General features: G+C 37.3%; 1 protein-coding gene across 1 annotated transcript in view; it reads right to left on the reverse strand.

Moving 5' to 3' along the window:
* Positions 1-1602: 1602 nt before the first annotated feature.
* SEC63 (SEC63 homolog, protein translocation regulator) overlaps positions 1603-21890 on the reverse strand; it is an 83859-nt gene continuing 63571 nt past the window's right edge. The window contains exons 17-21 of the mRNA XM_031012102.3: positions 13653-13811; positions 11824-11925; positions 7405-7503; positions 3644-3748; positions 1603-2689 (exon numbers count right to left, since the gene is read on the reverse strand). Of these exons, the coding sequence (XP_030867962.1) occupies positions 2546-2689; positions 3644-3748; positions 7405-7503; positions 11824-11925; positions 13653-13811 (609 nt within the window). The 3' untranslated portion in view covers positions 1603-2545. The remainder of the gene's footprint in view (positions 2690-3643; positions 3749-7404; positions 7504-11823; positions 11926-13652; positions 13812-21890) is intronic.

Below are 21890 nucleotides of genomic sequence, written 5' to 3' on the forward strand. Positions count from 1 at the left end.
TATTGTTCTACACAGAGAACTTCACTCAATGTGCTCCCTAACTTAAAAAAAAAAATTATGAAAAATGTTTAAAAAATTCAAAAAGGACATGAACATCTAACTCTGAGATTGAGATGTTAACGCCTCAGGGCCTCAATCAAATATTATAATGCTAAAATACACAACTGCTACACTTTGAATTATGGTAAGTCTCCTCATGAACAGCTGTATTTTAATAGGTACTTTACCAATTAGAGAAAAATATCACATAATTTAAGTAACTGTTTCAATTTCACTTCCTATACACTGTATGATCTATAGGCTCATCAATTGTTGACAAAAATGTCCGTTTCTTTATAGGAAGAAAACTGAAACTTTGCTCAAGTTTCCATTAGATTAAATGCAAACTAGGATAGTTTGTTATTCTCATTCCAGAGGAAAAACGAAGGGATGTGGAGTTTAGCGACTTGCTGGAGAGAGAACTATCAACTGAAGGCTCAGTTCTTTCACTACTGCCATATGGAAAGAGGTTACCTAAAGCACTCACTAGAGGAAATTTTATTTTACTTAGTTGGGAAGTACATACACATCACACAAAGAGAAAAGGAAAACAAACTGGTGGAATTTTCTGGTGATGGTAGTTTTTTTTTTTTTTAAGCACTGTGGTGTTACTAGGTTATCATCCTCGCCAGAATCTTACAACCAGAGAAGCCAGCTGTGTGAATGAACTTATAAAGCCTCTTTAAGGCAAAGTAGCCACTAGAAAAAAAAAAAACTTTTCTTGAAATCTTTCAAGAAAACTAGAAAATATGCATTCTACACATTGTTCTGTCTTGTCTGCTCAGTTTCCTTGCCTTTGTGCCACACCTGTTTTCTCTAATCCCTCCTTTCACTTGACACCAGCTGGCTCACCCCCTGCCACCACACTTAGGTAATCAGTAGCTGCCTCAAGACACTGGTGCTTCACAGCAGAACCTGATTTGAAAATTAAACCTACCCTCCTACTTGTACAATGAAGTAAATGAAAAAAATCCTCAGTGACACTGCCTCCTGCCTGCCAAGAAAGGCTCTCACTAAACTGGTGATTGAGGTTATAGAGAAAAAAACTGCTTTCACCCTTTTATAGGAAATATTACATCCTAAATTTAGAACAAAAAAACCATTCATGGTTTTGCTAACTTTCAAATTTTATTTCCAACTATTGCAGTAACAAGATGCCGGTAGTATTCTGCACTGAAAGTGGCAACCTTTTAAAGTAAACAAGGTTGCAAATTTTAATATTCCAACAATATTTTGACCTATGGAGATTTTGATAGGAAAGAATTATTACAATCAGTTTTATAATACTACAGACTTATGTTTCCTCCATACCTAGGAATAAAAATATCCACCCTCCCTCAATGATTCATCATGTACACATCTCTACTCTTTACAAGCACTATCCTTCCAGTTGTACTATGAGGGGAAATCCCTCTCACTCCTGGGTTTTTCTACAGTATACAGAAATAGCAGTCACTTTAGCAGTAATGTACAATACTATTCAATCTTTAGTTGAAAAATAAAGAAGTGGATTGCCCTATTTATGTCCTGATAGTAAAAAGACACACACCATTGAAACATAAAACGAGTCAACAAACTTCTATTTTTATTGACAGGAGTCCAAAATGAATACAAAAAAAGCTTCCTTTGCATGTTATACTTACTTTCCTTAAAAAGCTCCTGATAGAGTCAAGTAGACTGAAAACTAAGGATGTAGTTCAGCTTTTAGAGTGAACCTTTTTTAAAAAAGGTTTAATAACATAAGCCACCAGTATCAGAAAACATACGGTCCCACTATCACTTTTAGAGCTAGAACTTATCAAAAGAATTAGATCCTGCATTGATCTGCTAAGATAGAGGTTTAGAAATGGTTTAAGCCATTAAAAGCCATTTTTATAATCTGTCTGATAACTCTGGGCAATTAAGAAAAGGAAAATTCCAAAACGTAGCCCTCTATATCATGTGGAATGTGAGAGAATGCCAACTTATGACCAAGATAAGTAAAAATAAAAGTTTAAATCTATGAGTGGAGCTGTTACAGTCTTGTATCACTGCAAAATGTCAACAACAGAGCTTATCAAGAGATTATCAACTTGAGCGATGTTACTTAAACTTGAGCGATGTTACTTAAAACGTATTTGTGGTGTTTGCTAAAACCAAAGCTGAACAAAGAAAAGTCGCTCATTTAGAGACTGTGTTTCCTGCATCTTTACTTTTACTGGGACCATAGACTGATCAGATAATACATAGCCCACACTTCTGGACAGTTATAACAAAGGATTTATTATCATTTGCAGATGAAATAAATGTACCATCCCCTACCTGAAAGGTTTCAATAAGCCTTAACATTTTTCAGGTTGTACCAAGGCACCGCCACTGCCTAGTTATATTATGCACCCATTTCTAGAGTAAAAAAACTACACCTCCCTCAACATCAGTTCTGTACTGTTTCTGGTTTATGATACACTTCCAAAACAGCAAAAAATTGCAAATATGTGCAAACACTGTGGTCCATTCAGAGTACTGCTTAGTCATCATCTTCTTCTTCCTCCTCTTCTTCCTCAAAGCTATCTTCAAAGCCCTCACTGTCCTCCTGGTCTTCATCCCCCTCTATTGCTGTATCCCACTGTGGGTGATTTTCTGGCACAGGCTTAGCCTCATGAACTTCCAACTAGAAAGAAGAATTAAATGTAGACATCAGAAATTTGGGGAGAAATAACGGAAGAAACCTTGGTAAACAAAAGGTTTTCTTTGACCACAGCAATTATAAAGAAATAGTTTTTCATGGACACAATTCTATATTCAACTCATTCATTTAGAATAGACACTTCATCCCAGAAATAAAACAAGTAAATTTAACAATATGTAAATGTAGTTAAATTTCTAATACAGTATGATATTTTGATTCTATATGTTATACTATTTATGAATGTATTTCTATGGCATAAAATAATTGTGATTCTTGAGCAAGAACACTGAGTCATATCTTAACAGAAGCCTTCTGCTTTAAGGAAGAAAAACCCGAGACATTTTGCAGTCTCTAGACTTGTGACGTAAAATTCTACAGTTAATAAAAGAAATATGGAACCCTCATGGAACAAAAAAGAGGTTCGCATTTACTGGCTACTTTTACCCTCTATAATGCAATACTTTCAGCACCATCTCTCTAATACAATAGGACACCTTTTATAAAAAGCTCAAGTGAATTGGTAAACAAAGATCAGAGTGTGCTGCAAATGATACTTACAGAAGTGTATGCTCTAAGATGACAAAAATAAATTAGTTTCAGAAATTAATAAACACTCCAAATAGAATCTGTGGTTTTTAAAAAAAAAGTGCCTTTCTAAAGAAAAAACCCATTTGCTGAGGCCTTATAAAGTTACAGCACATTAAAATGCATCCCTAAAGTAATTTATATTCAATGTTCTAAACTGTTATACTCCTTAAAAACCTAAAACCTTAAGTTTATTATTGAAAGAGTAGTCCATCAAGTATATCATATATAAAGCATGAGATGACTTCTTTTTCCTTCCATAACTCTACATTTCAAAACTAGAAATGTTTTCCTGGTATAGTAAACATTTATACAGAAAACTCTTATTTATTGAAGAGTCACTATCCTTACCTTCAATGGTTTAATCTGGTCCAAACCCATATAGGAGTCTGATCTCAGAAACACAGTATACTGATAATTTCCAGGCTTGCCTGGTGCAGGAAACTTCAGCTCTACCTAGAAGATAAAATCAGCACTTAAAAATCTGTATTATGGGGAGGAAACAGCTCACTCCCTAAAATTCCTAGACCACAGTATTTAACAGCCAGGTTTTTTCCGCAGATGATACAGAAAGTCCTAACAAATGTTACTAAAGTACTTATAAACAATAATAAAAAAAGCGAAATGTATGTTACATATTATAAATACCTCCCAAAGAGGAAATCAAATTATGCAGAACTGATGAGGTTAATTTGTATCTCCACAATTCAAGAAAGCAGTACTTAAAGCAACCAAATTCTATGCTACCATCTTGAAGAAATTAAGTAGGTATAAAAGCATAAGTAAATGAAATGTTGGAATAAAACAACAGACTTCACTAGACAGGAGATACTTCTTGCCAAATTTTCTTATTTCTAGAATAAACGCCCAATGCCAAAGGTCAAGAAGATATTTTATTTATCATCAAATCATAAACTTCAAATACAAATAGTAACAAACTCTTAAAAGTTTCTATTCCACTTGGACGAAAGAAGAACAATTTTTTAAAAATGACATTTGTATGCTCTGGTGATCTGCTCTAGTGATCTACTCCAATCTCCAAAATCCAGATTTTACAGTCAAGATTAAATATTAAAATATGCCAGTTTTAAAAAAAACTAGAAAAAATCATGAAGGAATCTTTTTTTCTTAAATTAATCTCAGTTTGGCCTAACTATAACACAAACCTAGAAACTATTAAAAAAAAACTCTTTAAATCATACTACAAAAAATAAGTAAGAAAATGGATAAACAAATAGGTATTTATATTTCTGTCTGGTAGAAACAACCAGAATAGTAAAACAAACTGGGGAGAAATATTTGCAACACATATCACAAAGGGCTGATTTCTTAACATTAAAAAAAGATCCCAAACCAATTTTTTAAGACTCAACAAAAGTGAACAATGGTCACAGACACATTAAAAAGACAACTCAAACACACTGAAGGTTAAGTTTCACTCTTCAGAGAAATAAAAACTACACTGAATAGAATGAGCAGAGTAAAAATTGATTCAGACAAGAATCATCAACGTATGTTTAAAATGATTGGGTAAAACACTGTTGGAGAATAGGACATTCACACAGGGCCTAAATATCACCCCACAGATTAGAGGGGGAGAAAAATACCTTTACAATAGAGAAAAACCATAACTAAATGAGCAACCTTGATTAATATCACCAACATAGGGCAAAGTCATATACTGTACTTCTGACCTAAGAACTACATCACCAACATAGTTTGCTTGCCAAAAACACAAAGATGAATAATGAGTAACCAATGAGACAAATTCGTATTAAATGATATTCTACAAAACACCTTGCCTGGATTCTTGAAAAATGTCAGCGGCATGCAAAGATTAAAAAAGAACAAGGAAGCCGGGCACGGTGGCTCACGCCTGTAATCCCAGCACTTTGGGAGGCCAAGGCAGGCGGATCACAAGGTCAGGAGATTGAGACCATCATGGCTAACACAGTGAAACCCCGTCTCTACTAAAAAAATATAAAAAATTAGCTGGGTGCGGTGGCGGGCGTCTGTAATCCCAGCTACTCAGGAGGCTGAGGCAGGAGAATGGCGTGAACCCGGGAGGCGGAGCTTGCAGTGAGCCGAGATCATGCCACTGCACTCCAGCCTAGGCGACACAGTGAGACTCTGTCTCAAAAAAAAAAAAAAAAAAGAAGAAGAACAAGAAAGTATTCAACACTAAAGAGGCATGACAACCAAATACAATGTAAAAATCTCCTTTTATCTTTCTTTCGAGACATGTCACTCTGTTGCCCAGGCTGAAGTACAGGGGCATGATCATGGCTCATTGCAGCTTCAACCTCATGGGCTCAAGTAATCCTCCTGCCTCAGCCTCCTGAGTTAGGCTGGGACTACAGGCACAAGTCACCACACCCAGCTACAATGTGTGATCCTTGATTAGATCCTGAGTTTAAAAATAAAACCAAAAACTGTAACACACATTAGTGGAATAGTTGAGGAAATCTGAATACAGACTGCGTATTAGATAATTATGCCACATCAATGTTAAATTTCCTGAGTATAATCATTGTAGTAGGCCCATGGAGAAGGTCCTGGATTTTGTTTTTGTTTTTTTAAGAGACAGGGTCTCACCACGTTGCCAAGACTGCTGCTGAATTCCTGGGCTCAAGTGATCTGCCCGCCTTGGCCTCCCAAAGTGCTGGAATTACAGGTGTAAGCCACTGCACCCAGCCCAAGGCCCTGGTTCTTAAGGGATACATGTCAAGTAGTTAGGGGTGTCATGTCATGATGTCTACAAGTACCTCAAATGGTTCAGGGGAAAATACACACACGTGCATGTTTTGTACGTACATATACAGTGAAAGAAAGATAAAACAAGTAACAGCTAAATGTAAACAACTGGTGAATACGGGTGGGGATCTAGGGAGGTTTCATGATACCATGCTTGTTAACTTTTCAATAGGTTTTAAAACTTAAAAGATCAGAGAGGCTAGGCACAGTGGCTCATGCCTGTAATCCCAGCACTTTGGGAGGCCAAAGCAGGCGGATCTCTTGAGCTCAGGAGTTTGAGACCAGCCTGGGCAACATGGGTAAACCCTGTCTCTACAAAAAATACAAAAATTAGCCGGGAGTGGCTAATTTTTACGGGGTGCACGTATGTAGTCCCAGCTATTTGGGAGGCTGAGGTGGGAGAGCCCGGGAGGCGGAAGTTGCAGTGAGCCGATATTGTACCACTGCACTCCAGCCTGGGTGACACAGCCAGACCCTGTCTCAAAAAAAAGATCAGAGGAAAAAATAACATGAAGATCTAAGATGCTATTTTTCACCTTTCCAACTAGCAATGATATTCAAAATGTATGACATGCTGAGAGGTATTAGGCATATTTAGACATTCATTCTTTCTATAGAGAAATAAATATCTAGCAATATAGACCAAAATTACAAACATACAGAGCCTCCAGCCCATCAATTCGACCTCTATAAATTTATTATTAACCTATTTCATGCATTTACCACTTGATTATAAAGGGTTAAAAAATATGTACTAAAAATCAACATCATAGGGCTATCTTGAAAAGCTTTTGTCCACCAAGTACAGGCAGACAGAATCTTCTTCCTAAAAAAAAAAAACACACACAAAAAAAAAACATAAAAAACAACAACAACAAAAAAAATGCAGTTCCCAAGGGTAAATATGTTCATCACAATGCTGCTTTACTGATGTCATTAACAGTGAATACCACGTAATCAAAAATTCCACTCAAGAAATCCACATCATCAGTTCTTAGATTTTTCAAGACAAAAGATCTAATACTCAACACTAATCCAATAAGAACAAAAATTCTATCACTAAATTCTGGAGAGGAGGAGGAAAGGCATATGTTCTTAGACACTAACAGTGAAAACTCCCAAAACAAGCTGAGAACAAATTTTTAAAACATTGACTAAGTTGCCTACCTTTAACAATTATTTATAAATTTCCAATGAGCTCATCCCCAAAATAGAGAACAGTTACAAAATGCAGGCAACGAATAGAATACAATATGCTAAATACGATAAACTGTTTTTAAAAAAAAAGATATATGAAGCAGCATGATGGTGACAGCTGTGCCTTGTTAAACACTGAAATCATGTTGCTTGATAGTTACCTCCTCTGTATCTTTCAGCGTACACACATGATATGGCATGGATATTAATGTCTGCTCCTTCCTATCTGCAATGTAAAGCCACCACCATTCTTGTTTTTCCTGGAAACAAAAAAAAAAAAAAAAAAAAAGAAGAGGGGTATAAATAATCAGAAAGAACTAGAAAGAATATAATTTTGGCCTCTCTTATCTTAGAGATCCTCTGCACTGACAAACTGCTTGGTACAAAATAGGTGTTCAAATGAATATTTACTGAAAGAATAAGCTGTTCTTAACATTTGTAGATCCATTGCCTAAAAGCATTTTGTATGCAATTTTGGGGATTTCAATAGCTCCTTAAAACCTATTGACTGGCCTTCATATTAAAAACCCTGACTAACCTTAAGTAACAAGCATTATTCTAAATATATACAACTATTACAATAGCATGTAGCAAATAATCTTAGTACTCTTACCTAGTAATAAGCAAAAGCCACAAAGTTGGAGTGGAAGGAACATATATATACATATATATATATACACATATATACATATACATATATGTGTGTGTATATATATATATTTTAGAAGGCCAAGAAGTCTGAAAGCACCAAACCTCCGTGCATTCAGCAACAACTGCTCTATTACAGCACACCTCAGTTCACTATTTAGTCACCTGCTTAGTAACACCTGTTTAAGAGTTGGGTAGGGAAGTATCTTTCTAAAACAGTTTAAAGAAAAATGTTTTACAGCTTAAAACAAAATAAACTCTAGGATGTTCTAAATATTTATTTAACCAAAATAATACTAGACTATTCTAAACTCTCAATTGTCCGAAATGGTTAAAAAATCATCTTACTGAAACAGTTTCTTTGAGAAAACGTGGGTTTTTCTGGTTTTGTTTTTTGTTGAGACAGGGTCTCACTCTGTCACCCAGGCTGGAGTGCAGTGGCACCATCTCAGCTCACCTCACTGCAACCTCTGCCTCTGGGGCTCAAGTGATCCTCCCACCTCAGCTTCCCAAGTAGCTGAGACTACAGGCATACACCACGTCTGGCTAATTTTTGTATTTTTTGTAGAAACAGGATTTCATTTATGTTGCCCTGGCTGATCTTGAACTCCTGGGCTCAAGCGATCCTCCCATTTAGGCCTCCCAAAGTGCTAGGATTACAGGCATGAGTCACCACGCCTGGCCCATATTTATGTTTTTAAACTAAAATTGCTGCTAAAATTTTAACTATAGAAATAGATTAAAATTTGGTTTATCTTTCAAACACTACTAAGCACAACTAAAAACTCTTCTGTTTAAATACCTTCGGAGATAAAGCACTGCAACATTAATAAGTCTAATAAATAAATGACAAGTACAAGGTGACATGAGTGGCACTTAACAAGAAAATTAAATTCTGCTTAAACCAAGGGTTAGGACTACCACTGTAGGCATATTTGTATACATAACATAAGTGTGTAAATACATAACAGCCTCAAAGTGGAATATTAACACCTCTGTTGCGGCCACTCAAATCTGCCCTTGCAGCATGAAAAAAATAAGTGTGGCTGTGTTCTAATAAAACTTTATTTACAATAAAGCCTCATTTACAAAAACAGGAAGGCAGCCAGATCTGGCCTGTAGACTGCAGTTTGACAATATCTGTTTTAAAGACACAGAAACCTGGGTTATTTCACTTCCCTAAAATCTCATTTTCTTCTCAACAATCAGTGCCTACTTCTGGCCATGTTGTAAAGATGATCTGAGAGAATACAAATAAAAATATATGTTAGAAAGCCTAGCACATGCAGTATAATAAGTGGCAGTTATGATTATTAGTGACATGAGGTACAATATCACCTCTTTTTTAAGTCATTTTGACATTTGTCAGAAACATCATTACAACAAGTAGGGAATGTAAGCAGCATAGGATTATGTTAAAGATTATGCACTTCTTTACCTCCCCACTTAGAGAATGCCTTTTCCTCCAACCTCTCAGCCTATTTAACTACAATGAGATTCACTCAAGAATATTTATTAAGGGCCAGCCATGGTGGCTCACACCTGTAATCCCAGCACTTTGGGAGGCCAAGGCGGGTGGATCACTTGAGGTCGGGAGTTTAAGACCAGCCTGACCAACATGGAGAAACCCCGTCTCTACTAAAAATACAAAATCAGCTGGGTGTGGTGGCACATGCCTGCAATCCCAGCTACTCGAGAGGCTGAGGTGGGAGAATCACTTGCACCCAGGAGGTGGAGGTTGCAGCGAGCCAAGATTGCGCCACTGCAGTCCAGCCTGGGCAACAAGAGCAAAATTCCAGCTCAAAAAAAAAAAAAAAAAGAATATTTATTAAGAAGCCAGTGAATATCAATCAACAGCACTACACCTGTGCCTAGTGATGCACATGTTAAAAGTGAAACAGATATTCTATGAGTTACCTGTATTTTAGACAAAATTGTTTTTCTTTTGTGAGATTCCTAACCATTCGTAACGCATTAAATACAATAGACGAATTTCACTAACATGTAAGTCAAATATTACTAAGTGGGTGGTTTGGTAGTTAGGTTACTTAGGTAAGAAACACGGAAATGTAGACAGGTAGAGAGGTTAGAAAGATCCTAAATAAATTTTGTTCGTTCATTTGTTTTGTTTTGTTTGAGACAGTCTCGCTCTATCACCAAGGCTGGAATGCAATGGCACAATCTCGGCTTACCACAACCTCCGCCTCCTGGGTTCAAGCAATTCTCCTGCCTCAGCCTCCTGAGTGGTGGGATTACAGGCATGTGACATCATGCCCAGCCAATTTTGTATTTTTAGTAGAGACGGGGTTTTGCCATGTTGGCCAGGCTGGTCTCAAACTCCTGACCTCAGGTGATCCACCCACCTCGTCCTCACAAAGTGCTGGGATTACAGGCATGAGCCACTGCACTCGGCCCTAAATACATTTTATCTGATAAATAATGATCTGAAATGTTTACCATGCAGATGCAGATTAAATTTGAAAAAGGCATTTTGCTGATAAAATGATTTTTATCTTTTTTTTTTTTTGAGACAGGGTCTCACTGTGTCATCCAAGTTGGAGTTCAGTGGCACAATCACAGCTCAATGCAGCCTCAATCTCCTGGGCTCAAGTGATCCTCCAACCTCAGCTTCCCAAGTAGCCTAGGACCACAGGCATAAGCCACAGCACTTGGCCACTAATAAAATGTTCTGAGGGAGTGAATGAATGTTTCTCTTATTAACTAAGCATGGTCTAAAATGAAACTGTCTGTTACATGGGTACACACTAGGCAGCTTTGAGCACCCCATGGCACTTTTTATACCAATCAATGAATGGAATTTACTTGCTTCATTTCAGGATGCCTGGTGTTGGCAGGCTACCTCTGCAATGGGCACAATGCCCCTAACAGATGGACTAAAGCTCAGGACATGCCAGAAGATCAGCACGTGCATTAAGATGGAATCCTGGGCAGACTTCTCTCCAAGTCAAAACAACAGTCTGTGCAGAGCCACTCATTTATTACTAAGAGAGCCAAATTATTTACGAATTTGCCTTAAGCAGTCCCCAGAAACTCTAGATTGACATCCTCGAGCAGAAAGCAGATTTATACATGAAATCACCTGCCAAATACAAGTGGTGAGCAGAAGGTTCTGTGGCAAAGCTGTGAGGCAGTCTGTGGAACAGTTTCCCGAACTGGGGGAACCAGTTCTTGACCTCTACTCCAGACAGAATCATACTCTAACGCAAAATGTCAAGGGAATCCCAAGGTAATTTGAAAGATGAACAACACAGGCTATCAAGGAGATCGAAAGTTGAGCAGGCTGCAATTACAAAGTAAACAAGGACAAGGCAACAAACAGCACTGTAATGACCTGTCCTGAGCCCGGGGCTCAGTTATGATCAAGCTCTTATGGAACTTTATTTATTAGAGCCAAGAACACAGTTGGTCCCACAGCCATGGGCTCACACATTTCCATGGACTGGGACAACAATGACCAGGGTCAGAGCAATTCCAATGGTTCCATGTCGCCAGCAGGATCCTCAGAGAGAAAATTTAAGAATTTTTTCATCCGATTTAAAACTTGGCAGAGGTGAGAGATTCATAATAGTTAAGTATTCAAAGGCAAAATATGCATTTGTCTGATGAAGACTGCCTAATCTGCTAATGAGAAATCACCATTACACATAACACTCAGTAATCAGGGCACAGAAAAGACAGAAGCAAAGAAAACCAAAGAAATACTTAAGAAGCTAACAATCTCTTTTATAAGCAACACGTTCACTAAGTATAATACCTATTGTAATATTCCCTTTAAAAATATGGCCTCTCAGGATAGACCACATTTAACACATATGAACTAATATACACGACAGAGGGCTAAAAGTCAACTGACAAATCCCTGAGGAGAAAGTGAATGGAATAAGGAACACAGTAGCCTGTATATAACTCACCTCAGGAAAGTAAAGGCTATACACAGGATGTGTTATTTTTGATTTGGTTTCCAGTAGAGCTCTCTCTTTTCGCTGTATGCTTTGTTGTAATTCTTGCCACTCCTAGTAAACCAAAAAATTAAAATATTTAAAATCTAGTATGTGTTTTATCACTTTAAGGATTTCCAGGTATTATTCCTGACAATGCTAATTAACTACTTAGGATTAGAACAAGTTCAGTCTCACAAATCTGATCATCTCCCTGCTCATCCTTACAATGCCTTTTTAAATATATTAAATCTAAAAACTGTAGTATCAACTACATAGCCGTTCATTATCTGACCCTAGCCTGCCTCTCTTTGGTCTCCTGTCACTGCCTCCCTCCTTGTGCTTTTTATTCTAGTCATTTCAAACTACCTACACTTCTCTGAACTTACCAAACTATTTCACTCCTCCTAAACCCTGTTTGGACTTTGATTTCTCCCTTTCTCTGCCTACTCATTATTATTTAGGACCAACTAAAGCCCAAAGTATGAACTCCTGAGTAAAGCCTCCCATAAATTTCCTTCTACCTCAGGACTGAACTGATCACTCCCTCCTTATGTACCTTGCATAAGATGTGTGTAATTTCATATGTACTATAGTATTTATTTACAAATCTGCCTGCCCCACTAGCCTACATATCATTCAAGAGCTGAAGCTGTTTCACATTTGGCTTTGTATTATCTTTAATCCTAGACAGCCTTGGGATGTGACAGATAATAAATAATGATTTGTTGATTTAATGAATGTATTTTTGGTCATATGAAGAAATTAGTCTGTCAAAACCCTAAGAGTCACTGCTACTAACCCTAATATACTTAGGAATATGTCAATTCTTTCTCAAAGTCAGGCCAGGGATATAATGTATTTGACAGATTTTAGTTTCCTGGCAATCAATTTAATTCTCCAAGTACAAAAACAGCCAAGGCCCTGAAAATGCTAACAATAGACATCTTTGTTTCCTACCATTCCCAAGGACAAGTGTGTTATTACCCCTTATACTTTTATCCTTTGCCCTTTACCTCTTCCTCTTTTTTTGGCCTCTCCTTTTGCCTCTGAGGCTATTCAGGCAATCCCTTTTTATCTCCCAAACTACAGTGTTACTTTTAGATCAATGGCCACTCAAAAAGAACAACGCTAACAAACCTAAAAGAAATGGCCGAGCAGTTTATTTGCAGTGAGCCTCTAAGGACCCCATTCTTCTCTATAATTCTCCCATAAATCATGTGCAACTTAATGCCATGAGATTTTTCTTCTATACTCTATACTTTTACACCATATTAATAAATTCTGTAAAGACTTCCCCTGTCCTTAATATATCTTATATACACCCATGAAACAAGGTGGTATTCTATAAATGTTAGCTTTTCCCTTAACCAACCTCTTGACATCAGGGTCCACAGTACTGTTTCTCTACAGAGAAACATGAACTGGAGCTTGTGACACAGCCTTCCAAGTAAGCACTATGCATTTCACAAACACCTTTCCTTACTCATATTCCCAGAGATATCCCCAACACTGAAAATCCCCTTATGAGACCAACTGACCTAACCTCAAACCCAGGTCCTACTCTACCTAACAATTTAATATTTAAGAAAACAAGGATTTCCAATCCTTGTTAGAAATCATTTTTCTGTATAACCTTGACTACCATTCCTTAAAAACGTTCTTCAAAGTAATAAAATTATAAAATATACAGATACTATTTAAAGAAAGCAAGCGAGCAAGCAAACAAATGAACAACAACAACAAAACCCAAAGCTATCATCAGAGGTATAATTCCAATTATTTAAACCTATAAGGCTTACTGCTTCATCATCTTTGTTTTGTTTTTCATCTTGCTCTCTATCAGAGTCTCTGTCACTACCATCATCTTTCTCACTTTGGGAATCTCTATTGGTTTCTTCTTCTTCAGAATCACTGCCCTTGTCTGAAACTTCTTCTTCATCTTCCTTTACTGCAGCTTCCTAAAAGGAAAAGGCAAACACAAAGATTCTGCATATCTCAATGAGAACATATCAATCTGAATCCCTGAAGTTAACTTGTCAATTTAACTAAACTGACTCGATGACAATTTCACTATTCATATACAATTTTTTAAAATTATAAACATTCCTACTTATAAAGATGTGGGAGTCAGACTAAAGAGTTTAATATCTGGCTAGTCTGTCTATTGTTAGTTATTTTATTCATTCTTCATAATTTGTCAAATAAAAGTATTTCTATTTGCAAAGCCCAATAACACAAAGGCTAAGATGGTTCTGCTTTCAAAAACATCAATCATATTTTATTTAAGGAAACAGGTAGTTTATAGAAAAGTATAATTTTGGGGCCAGTCACAGCGACTCATGCATGTAATCTTAGCACTTTGGAAGGCAGAGGCAGGAAGACTGCTTGAGGCCAGGAGTTCAAACCAGCCTGGGCAACATAGCAAGACCTGATCCCTTAAAAAAAAAAAAAAAAAAAATATATATATATATATATATATATATATATATCACTAGGCATAGTGGTACACGTCTGTAGTCCCAGCTAGTTGGGAGGTTGAGGTGGGAGAATCATTTGAGCCCAGGAGTTTAAGGCTGCAGTAAGCCATGACCATGCCACAGCACTTCAGTCTGGGTGACAGAGCAAGACCCTATCTCAAAAAAAAAAGAAATAAAGAAAAGTACTCCTTTGGAAGTACAGAATCACTTTCTTTAACTAACAGGGTATGATGCAGTAAGGAAAGGCAATATCTCCAGCAAAATACTAGCTCACTTTAAGAATCAAGAACAGCAAATTAAATGCAAAGAAAGCAGAAATAGGTGGGGACGCAGTGGCTCATGCCTATAATCCCAGCAGTCTGGGAGGCTGAGGCAGGTGGATAATTTAAGGTCAGGAGTTTGAGACCAGCCTGACCAACATGGTGAAACCCCGTCCCTACTAAAAATACAAAAAACAAACAACAACAACAAAAAAAAATAGCTGGGCATGGTGGCACATGCCTGTAATCTCAGCTACTCGGGAGGCTCAGGCAGGAGAATCGCTTGAACTTGGTAGGCGGAGGTTGCAGTGAGCCCACTGCCTGGGTAACAGAGCATGACTCTGTCTCAAAAAAAAAAAAAAAGAGCAGAGAGAGATACAGAAAAAGAAACTTAAAACTAAAAGTTGGTTCTTTGAAAAGGCTAATAAAATTGATTAAACCCCTAGGCAAGAATGATCAAGAAAAAAAAAGAATAAAAATTACCAACATTAGGAACAAGAGGCGTAACTATATCCAACAGACATTAAAAGAAAATTATGAATGTTATGCCAACAAATTTAAAAATTAAGAGGAAATAGACAAATTCCTTGAAAAACATAATTTGCTAAAATCAGTAAGAAAAATGCAGACTATATATTAAAGAAATAAACTCTGCAAATAACTCCCTTTAAAAACTCCAAGCCCAGATGGTTTCCCTGGAGAATTCTTCCAGAGACTAAAAAAACAAATCAAAGCTTACACAAACTCTTCTGAGCAAAAAAGGGAATACTTCCTAGCTTGATTAATAATGCCAGCATAAATCTGATACAAAACCTGACAAGGATATTACAAAAAAGGAGAATGACAAACCAATATTTGCTCTTAAAAATAGATGTGAGAATCCAAAGAAAATACTGTAAAATCCAGATAAATATAAAAAGGAATACTAAGTTATGACCAAATGATATTTGTTCCAGGAATGCAGGGATGGTTTCAAATTTTTTAAATCCATCAATCTAATTCAACAGAAAGGAAAAAAGTGGAAAAAAAAAAAACCTTTAATGAAATTCACTATCTGCTAGTGATAAAAATTCTCAGCAAACTGGAAATAAAAGGAAACATTTCCTTAACCTGACAAAGAATAGCTACAAAAAACTTACACCTAACATCACATTTAGTGGTAAAATAATGTTTGTTTTCTTCCTAAGACCAAAAATAAGACAAGGTTCCTACTATCATCACTCTGAATCAATATTACACTGACAGTTCTAGCCAGCACAGTGAGGCAGAAAGGAAGAAAGAAAGAAAGGGCATAAAGATTAAAAAGAAAAAAGTAAAACTGTCTTTATTCACAGATGGCAACACTGCATATGTAGAAAATCTTTATTAAAATGTCTACAAATGGTTAGAATTATTGCCAATAAGACTCTTTGATACAAGGTCAATATTTAGAAGCAACTATTTCTATACACCAGCAACAAACACCAAATAAAAATTTTAATGACATTTACAGTAATACCAGAAAGGATCAAATACATAGGAGTAAATCTAACGAAAGATGTGCCATACCTCTGCCACTGGAAATTACAAAACACTGCTGAGAAAAATTAGGGAAGATCCAAATTAATGAAGATAAACCACAATCATGAATAACAAGACTCAGTATTGTTAACATGTCAATTCTCCCCATAATGAACCATGGATTCAATGCAATACCAATGTAAATTTCAGCAGCTTTTTGGGGGGGAAATTGTTAAGCTTATTCTAAAAATTGGCAGGAAATGTAAAGGAATTAAAACAGTTAAGAAAATTTTGATCAGTAAAATAAAGAGTTGGAGCACTTACACTACCATATCTTAAGACTTAACATAAAGCTACAAAAATTAAAACTGTATGGCACTGGCATAAGAATAGACAAATAATCAATAGAATGAACTAGAGTCCATAAACAGACCTACAGTATCATCTGTTGTTTTTTTTTTAAATTACACTTAAAGTTCTGGGGTACATGTGCAGAACATGCAGGTTTGTTACATAGGTATACACATGCCATGGTGGTTTGCTGCACCCATCAACCCGTCATCTACATTAGGTATTTCTACTAATGCAATCTCTCCCCTAGCCCACCACCACCCGACAGGCCCCAGTGTGTGATGTTCCCCTCCCTGTGTCCATGTGTTCTCATTGTTCAACTCCCACTTATGAGTGAGAACATGGCGGTGCTTGGATTTCTGTTCTTGTGTTAGTTTGCTGAGAATGATGGTTTCCAACGTCATCCATGTCCCTGCAAAGGGCATGAACTCATCCTTTTTTATGGCTGCATAGTATTCCATGGTGTATATGTGCCACATTTTCTTTATCCAGTCTATCATTGATGGGCACTTGGGTTGGTTCCAAATCTTTGCTATTGTGAACAGTGCCGCAATAAACATACATCTGTATGTGTCTTTATAGTAGAATGATTTATAATCCTTTGGGTATATACCCAGTAATGGGATTGCTGGGTCAAGTATTCCTAGTTCTAGATCCTTGAGGAATCGCCACACTGTCTTCCACAATGGTTGAACTAGTTTACAGTCCCACCAACAGTGTAAAAGTGTTTCTATTTCTCCACATCCTCTCCACCATCTGTTGTTTCCTGACTTTTTAATGACTGCTGTTCTAACTGGCGTGAGATGGTATCTCATTGTGGTTTTGATTTGCATTTCTCTAATGACCAGTGATGATGAGCTTTTCTTCATATGTTTGTTGGCTGCATAAATGTCTTCTTTTGAAAAGTGCCTGTTCATATCCTTTGCCCACTTTTTGATGGAATTGTTTGTTTTTTTCTTGTAAATCTGTTTATGTTCTTTGCAGATTCTGGCTATCAGCCCTGTGTCAGATGGATAGATTATAAAAACTTTCTCCCATTCTGTGGGTTGCCTGTTCACTCTGATGATAGTTTTTTGTTTTTGGGTTTTTTTTTTTTTTTTTTTTTGCTGTGCATAAGCTCTTTAGTTCAATCAGATCCCATCTGTCTATTTTGGCTTTTGTTGCCATTGCTTTTAGTGTTTTAGTCAAGAAGTCTTTGCCCATGCCTATGTCCTGAGTGGTATTGCCTAGGTTTTCTTCTAGGGTTTTTATGGTTTTAAGTCTTAAGTCTTTAATCCACCTTGAGTTAATTTTTGTATAAGGTGTAGTTAGAATGGCAATCATTAAAAAGTCAGGAAACAAAAGGTGCTGGAGAGGATGTGGAGAAATAGGAACACTTTTACACTGTTGGTGGGACTGTAAACTAGTTCAACCATTGTGGAAGTCAGTGTGGCGATTCCTCAGGGATCTAGAACTGGAAATACCATTTGACCCAGCCATCCCATTACTGGGTATATACCCAAAGGACTATAAATCATGCCGCTATAAAGACACATGCACACGTATGTTTATTGTGGCATTATTCACAATAGCAAAGACTTGGAACCAACCCAAATGTCCAACAATGATAGACTGGATTAAGAAAATGTGGCACATATACACCATGGAATACTATGCAGCCATAAAAAATGATGAGTTCATGTCCTTTGTAGGGACATGGATGAAACTGGAAATCATCATTCTCAGTAAACTATCGCAAGAACAAAAAACCAAACACCGCATATTCTCACTCATAGGTGGGAATTGAACAATGAGATCACATGGACACAGGAAGGGGAATATCACACTCTGGGGACTGTTGTGGGGTGGGGGGAAGGGGGGAGGGATAGCATTGGGAAATATACCTAATGCTAGATGACGAGTTAGTGGGTGCAGCGCACCAGCATGGCACATGTATACATATGTAACTAACCTGCACAATGTGCACATGTACCCTAAAACTTAAAAGTATAATTAAAAAAAAAATTTTTTTTTTGTATAAGATGTAAGGAAGGGATCCAGTTCCTGCTTTCTGCATATGGCTAGCCAGTTTTCCCAATACCATTTATTAAATAGGGAATCCTTTCCCCATTGCTTGTTTTTAACAGGTTTGTCAAAGATCAGATGGTTGTAGATGTGTGGTATTATTTCTGAGGGCTCTGTTCTGTTCCATTGGTCTATATATCTGTTTTGGTACGAGTACCATGCTGTTTTGGTTACTGTAGCCTTGTAGCACAGTTTGAAGTCAGGTAGCGTGATGCCTCCAGCTTTGTTCTTTTTGCTTAAGATTGTCTTGGCTATGCGGGCTCTTTTTTGGTTCCATATGAAATTTAAAGTAGTTTTTTCCAATTCTGTGAAGAAAGTCAATGGTAGCTTGATTGGGATAGCATTGAATCTATAAATTACTTTGGGGAGTGTGGCCATTTTGACAATACTGATTCTTCCTATCCATGAGCATGTAATGTTTTCCATTTGTTTGTGTCCTCTCATTTCCTTGAGCAGTGGTTTGTAGTTCTCCTTGAAGAGGTCCTTCACATCCCTTGTAAGTTGTATTCCTGGGTGTTTTATTCTCTTTGTAGCAATTGTGAATGGGAATTCACTCATGATTTGGCTCTCTGTTTGTATGTTATTGGTGTATAGGAATGCTTGTGATTTTTGCACATTGATTTTGTATCCTAAGACTTAGCTGAAGTTGCTTATCAGCTTAATGAGATTTTGGGCTGAGATGATGGGGTTTTCTAAATATATAATCATGTCATCTGCAAACAAAGACAATGTGACTTCTTCTTCTCCTAACTGAATACTCTTTTATTTCTTTCTCTTGCCTGACTGCCCTGGCCAGAACTTCCAATACTATGTTGAATAGGAGTGGTGAGAGAGGGCATCCTTGTCTTGTGCTGGTTTTCAAAGAGAAGGTTTCCAGTTTTTGCCCATTCAGTATGATACTGGCTGTGGGTTTGTCATAAATAGCTCTTATTTTGAGGTACGTTCCATCAATGCCTAGTTTATTGAGAGTTTTTAGCATGAAAGGCTGTTGAATTTTGTTGAAGGCCTTTTCTGCATCTATTGAGATAATCATGTGGTTTTTGTCATTGGTTCTGTTTATGTGATGGATTACATTTATTGATTTGCGTATGTTGAACCAGCCTTGCATCCCAGGGATGAAGCTGACTTGATCGTGGTGGATAAAGTTTCTGATGTGCTGCTGGATTCAGTTTGCCAGTATTTTATTGAGGATTTTTGCATCAATGTTCATCAGGGATATTCGCCTGAAATTTTCTTTTTTTGTTGTGTCTCTGCCAGGTTTTGGTATCAGGATGATGCTGGCCTCATAAAATGAGTTAGGGAGGATTCCCTCTTTTTCTGTTGTTTGGAATAGTTTCAGAAGGAATGGTACCAGCTCCTCTTTGTAGCTCTGGTAGAATTTGGCCGTGAAACCGTCTGGTCCTGGACTTTTTTTGGTTGGTAGGGTATTAATTGCTGCCTCAATTTCAGAACTTGTTATTGATCTAGTCAGGGATTCGACTTCTTAATGATTTAGTCCTGGGAGGGTGTATGTGTTCAGGAATTTATCCATTTCTTCTAGATTTTCTAGTTTATTTATGTAGAGGTGTTTATAGCATTCTCTGATGGTAGTTTGTATTTCTGTGGGATCAGTGGTGACATCCCCTTTATCTTTTTTTATTGCATCTATTTGATTCTTCTCTCTTTTATTCTTTATTAGTCTGGCAAGTGGTCTATTTTGTTGATCTTTTCAAAAGACTAGCTCCTTGGATTCATTGATTTTTTTTGAAGTGTTTTTTGTGTCTCTATCTCCTTCAGTTCTGCTCTTAGTTATTTCTTGTCTTCTGCTAGCTTTTGAATTTGTTTGCTCTTGCTTCTCTAGTTCTTTTGTGATGTTAGGGTGTCGATTTTAGATCTTTCCTGCTTTCTCTTGTGGGCATTTAGTGATATAAATTTCCCTCTACATACTGCTTCAAATGTGTCCCGGAGATTCTGGTACGTTATGTCTTTGTTCTCATTGGTTTCAAAGAACATCTTTATTTCTGCCTTCATTTCGTTATTTACCCAGTAGTCATTCAGGAGCAGGTTGTTCAGTTTCCATGTAGTTGTGCAGTTCTGAGTGAGTTTCCTAATCCTGAGTTCTAGTTTGATTGCACTGTGGTCTGAGAGACAGTCTGTTATAATTTCTGTTCTTTCACATTTGCTGAGGAGTGTTTCACTTCCAATTATGCTGTCAATTTTGGAATAAGTGCAATGTGGTGCTGAGAAGAATGTGTATTCTGTCGATTTGGGCTGGAGAGTTCTGTAGATGTCTATTAGGTCCGCTTGGTCCAGAGCTGAGTTCAAGTCCTGGATATCCTTGTTAATTTTCTGTCTAATATTGACAGTGAGGTATTAAAGTCTCCCACTATTATTGTGTGGGAGTCTAAGCCTCTTTGTAGATCTCTAAGAACTTGCTTTATGAATCTGGGTGCTCCTGTATTGGGCGCATATATATTTAGGATAATTAGCTCTTCTTGTTGCATTGATCCCTTTACCATTATGTAATGCCCTTCATTGTCTCTTTTGATCTTTGTTGGTTTAAAGTCTGTTTTATCAGAGACTAGGATTATAAACCCTGCTTTTTTTTGCTTTCCATTTGCTTGGTAAATATTCCTCCATCTCTTTATTTTAAGCCTATGTGTGTCTTTGCACGTGAGATGGGTCTCCTGAATACAGTACACCGATGGGTCTTGACTCTTTATCCAATTTGGCAGTCTGTGTCTTTTAATTGGGGCATTTAGCCCATTTACATTTAAGGTTAATACTGTTACGTGTGAATTTGATCCTGCCATTATGATGCTAGCTCGTTATTCTGCCCCTTAGTTTATGCAGTTTCTTCACAGCACTGACAGTCTTTACAATTTGGTATGCTTTTGCAGTGGCTGGTACCGGTTGTTCCTTTCCATGTTTAGTGCTTCCTTCAGGAGCTCTCGAAGGGCAGGCCTGGTGGTGACAAAATCCCTCCGCATTTCCTTGTCTGTAAAGGATTTTATTTCTCCTTTGCTTATGAAGCCTAGTTTGGCTGGATATTAAATTCTGGGTTGAAAATTCTTTTCTTTAAGAATGTTGAATATCAGGCCCCACTCTCTTCTGGCTTGTAGGGTTTCTGCCAAGAGATCTGCTGTTAGTCTGATGGGCTTCCCTTTGTGGGTAACCCGATCTTTCTCTCTGGCTCCCTTTAACATTTTTTCCTTCATTTCAACCTTGGTGAATCTGACGGTTATGTGTCTCAGGATTGCTCTTCTCGAGGAATATCTTTGTGGTGTTCTCTGTATTTCCTGAATTTGAATGTTGACCTTGCTAGGCTGGGGAAGTTCTCCTGGATAATGTCCTGAAGAGTATTTTCCAATTTGGTTTCATTCTCCCCGTCACTTTCAGGTATACC

The sequence above is a fragment of the Gorilla gorilla genome, chromosome 5 (genome assembly GCF_029281585.2).
Source record: "Gorilla gorilla gorilla isolate KB3781 chromosome 5, NHGRI_mGorGor1-v2.1_pri, whole genome shotgun sequence".
Classification (NCBI taxonomy): Eukaryota; Metazoa; Chordata; class Mammalia; order Primates; family Hominidae; genus Gorilla; species Gorilla gorilla.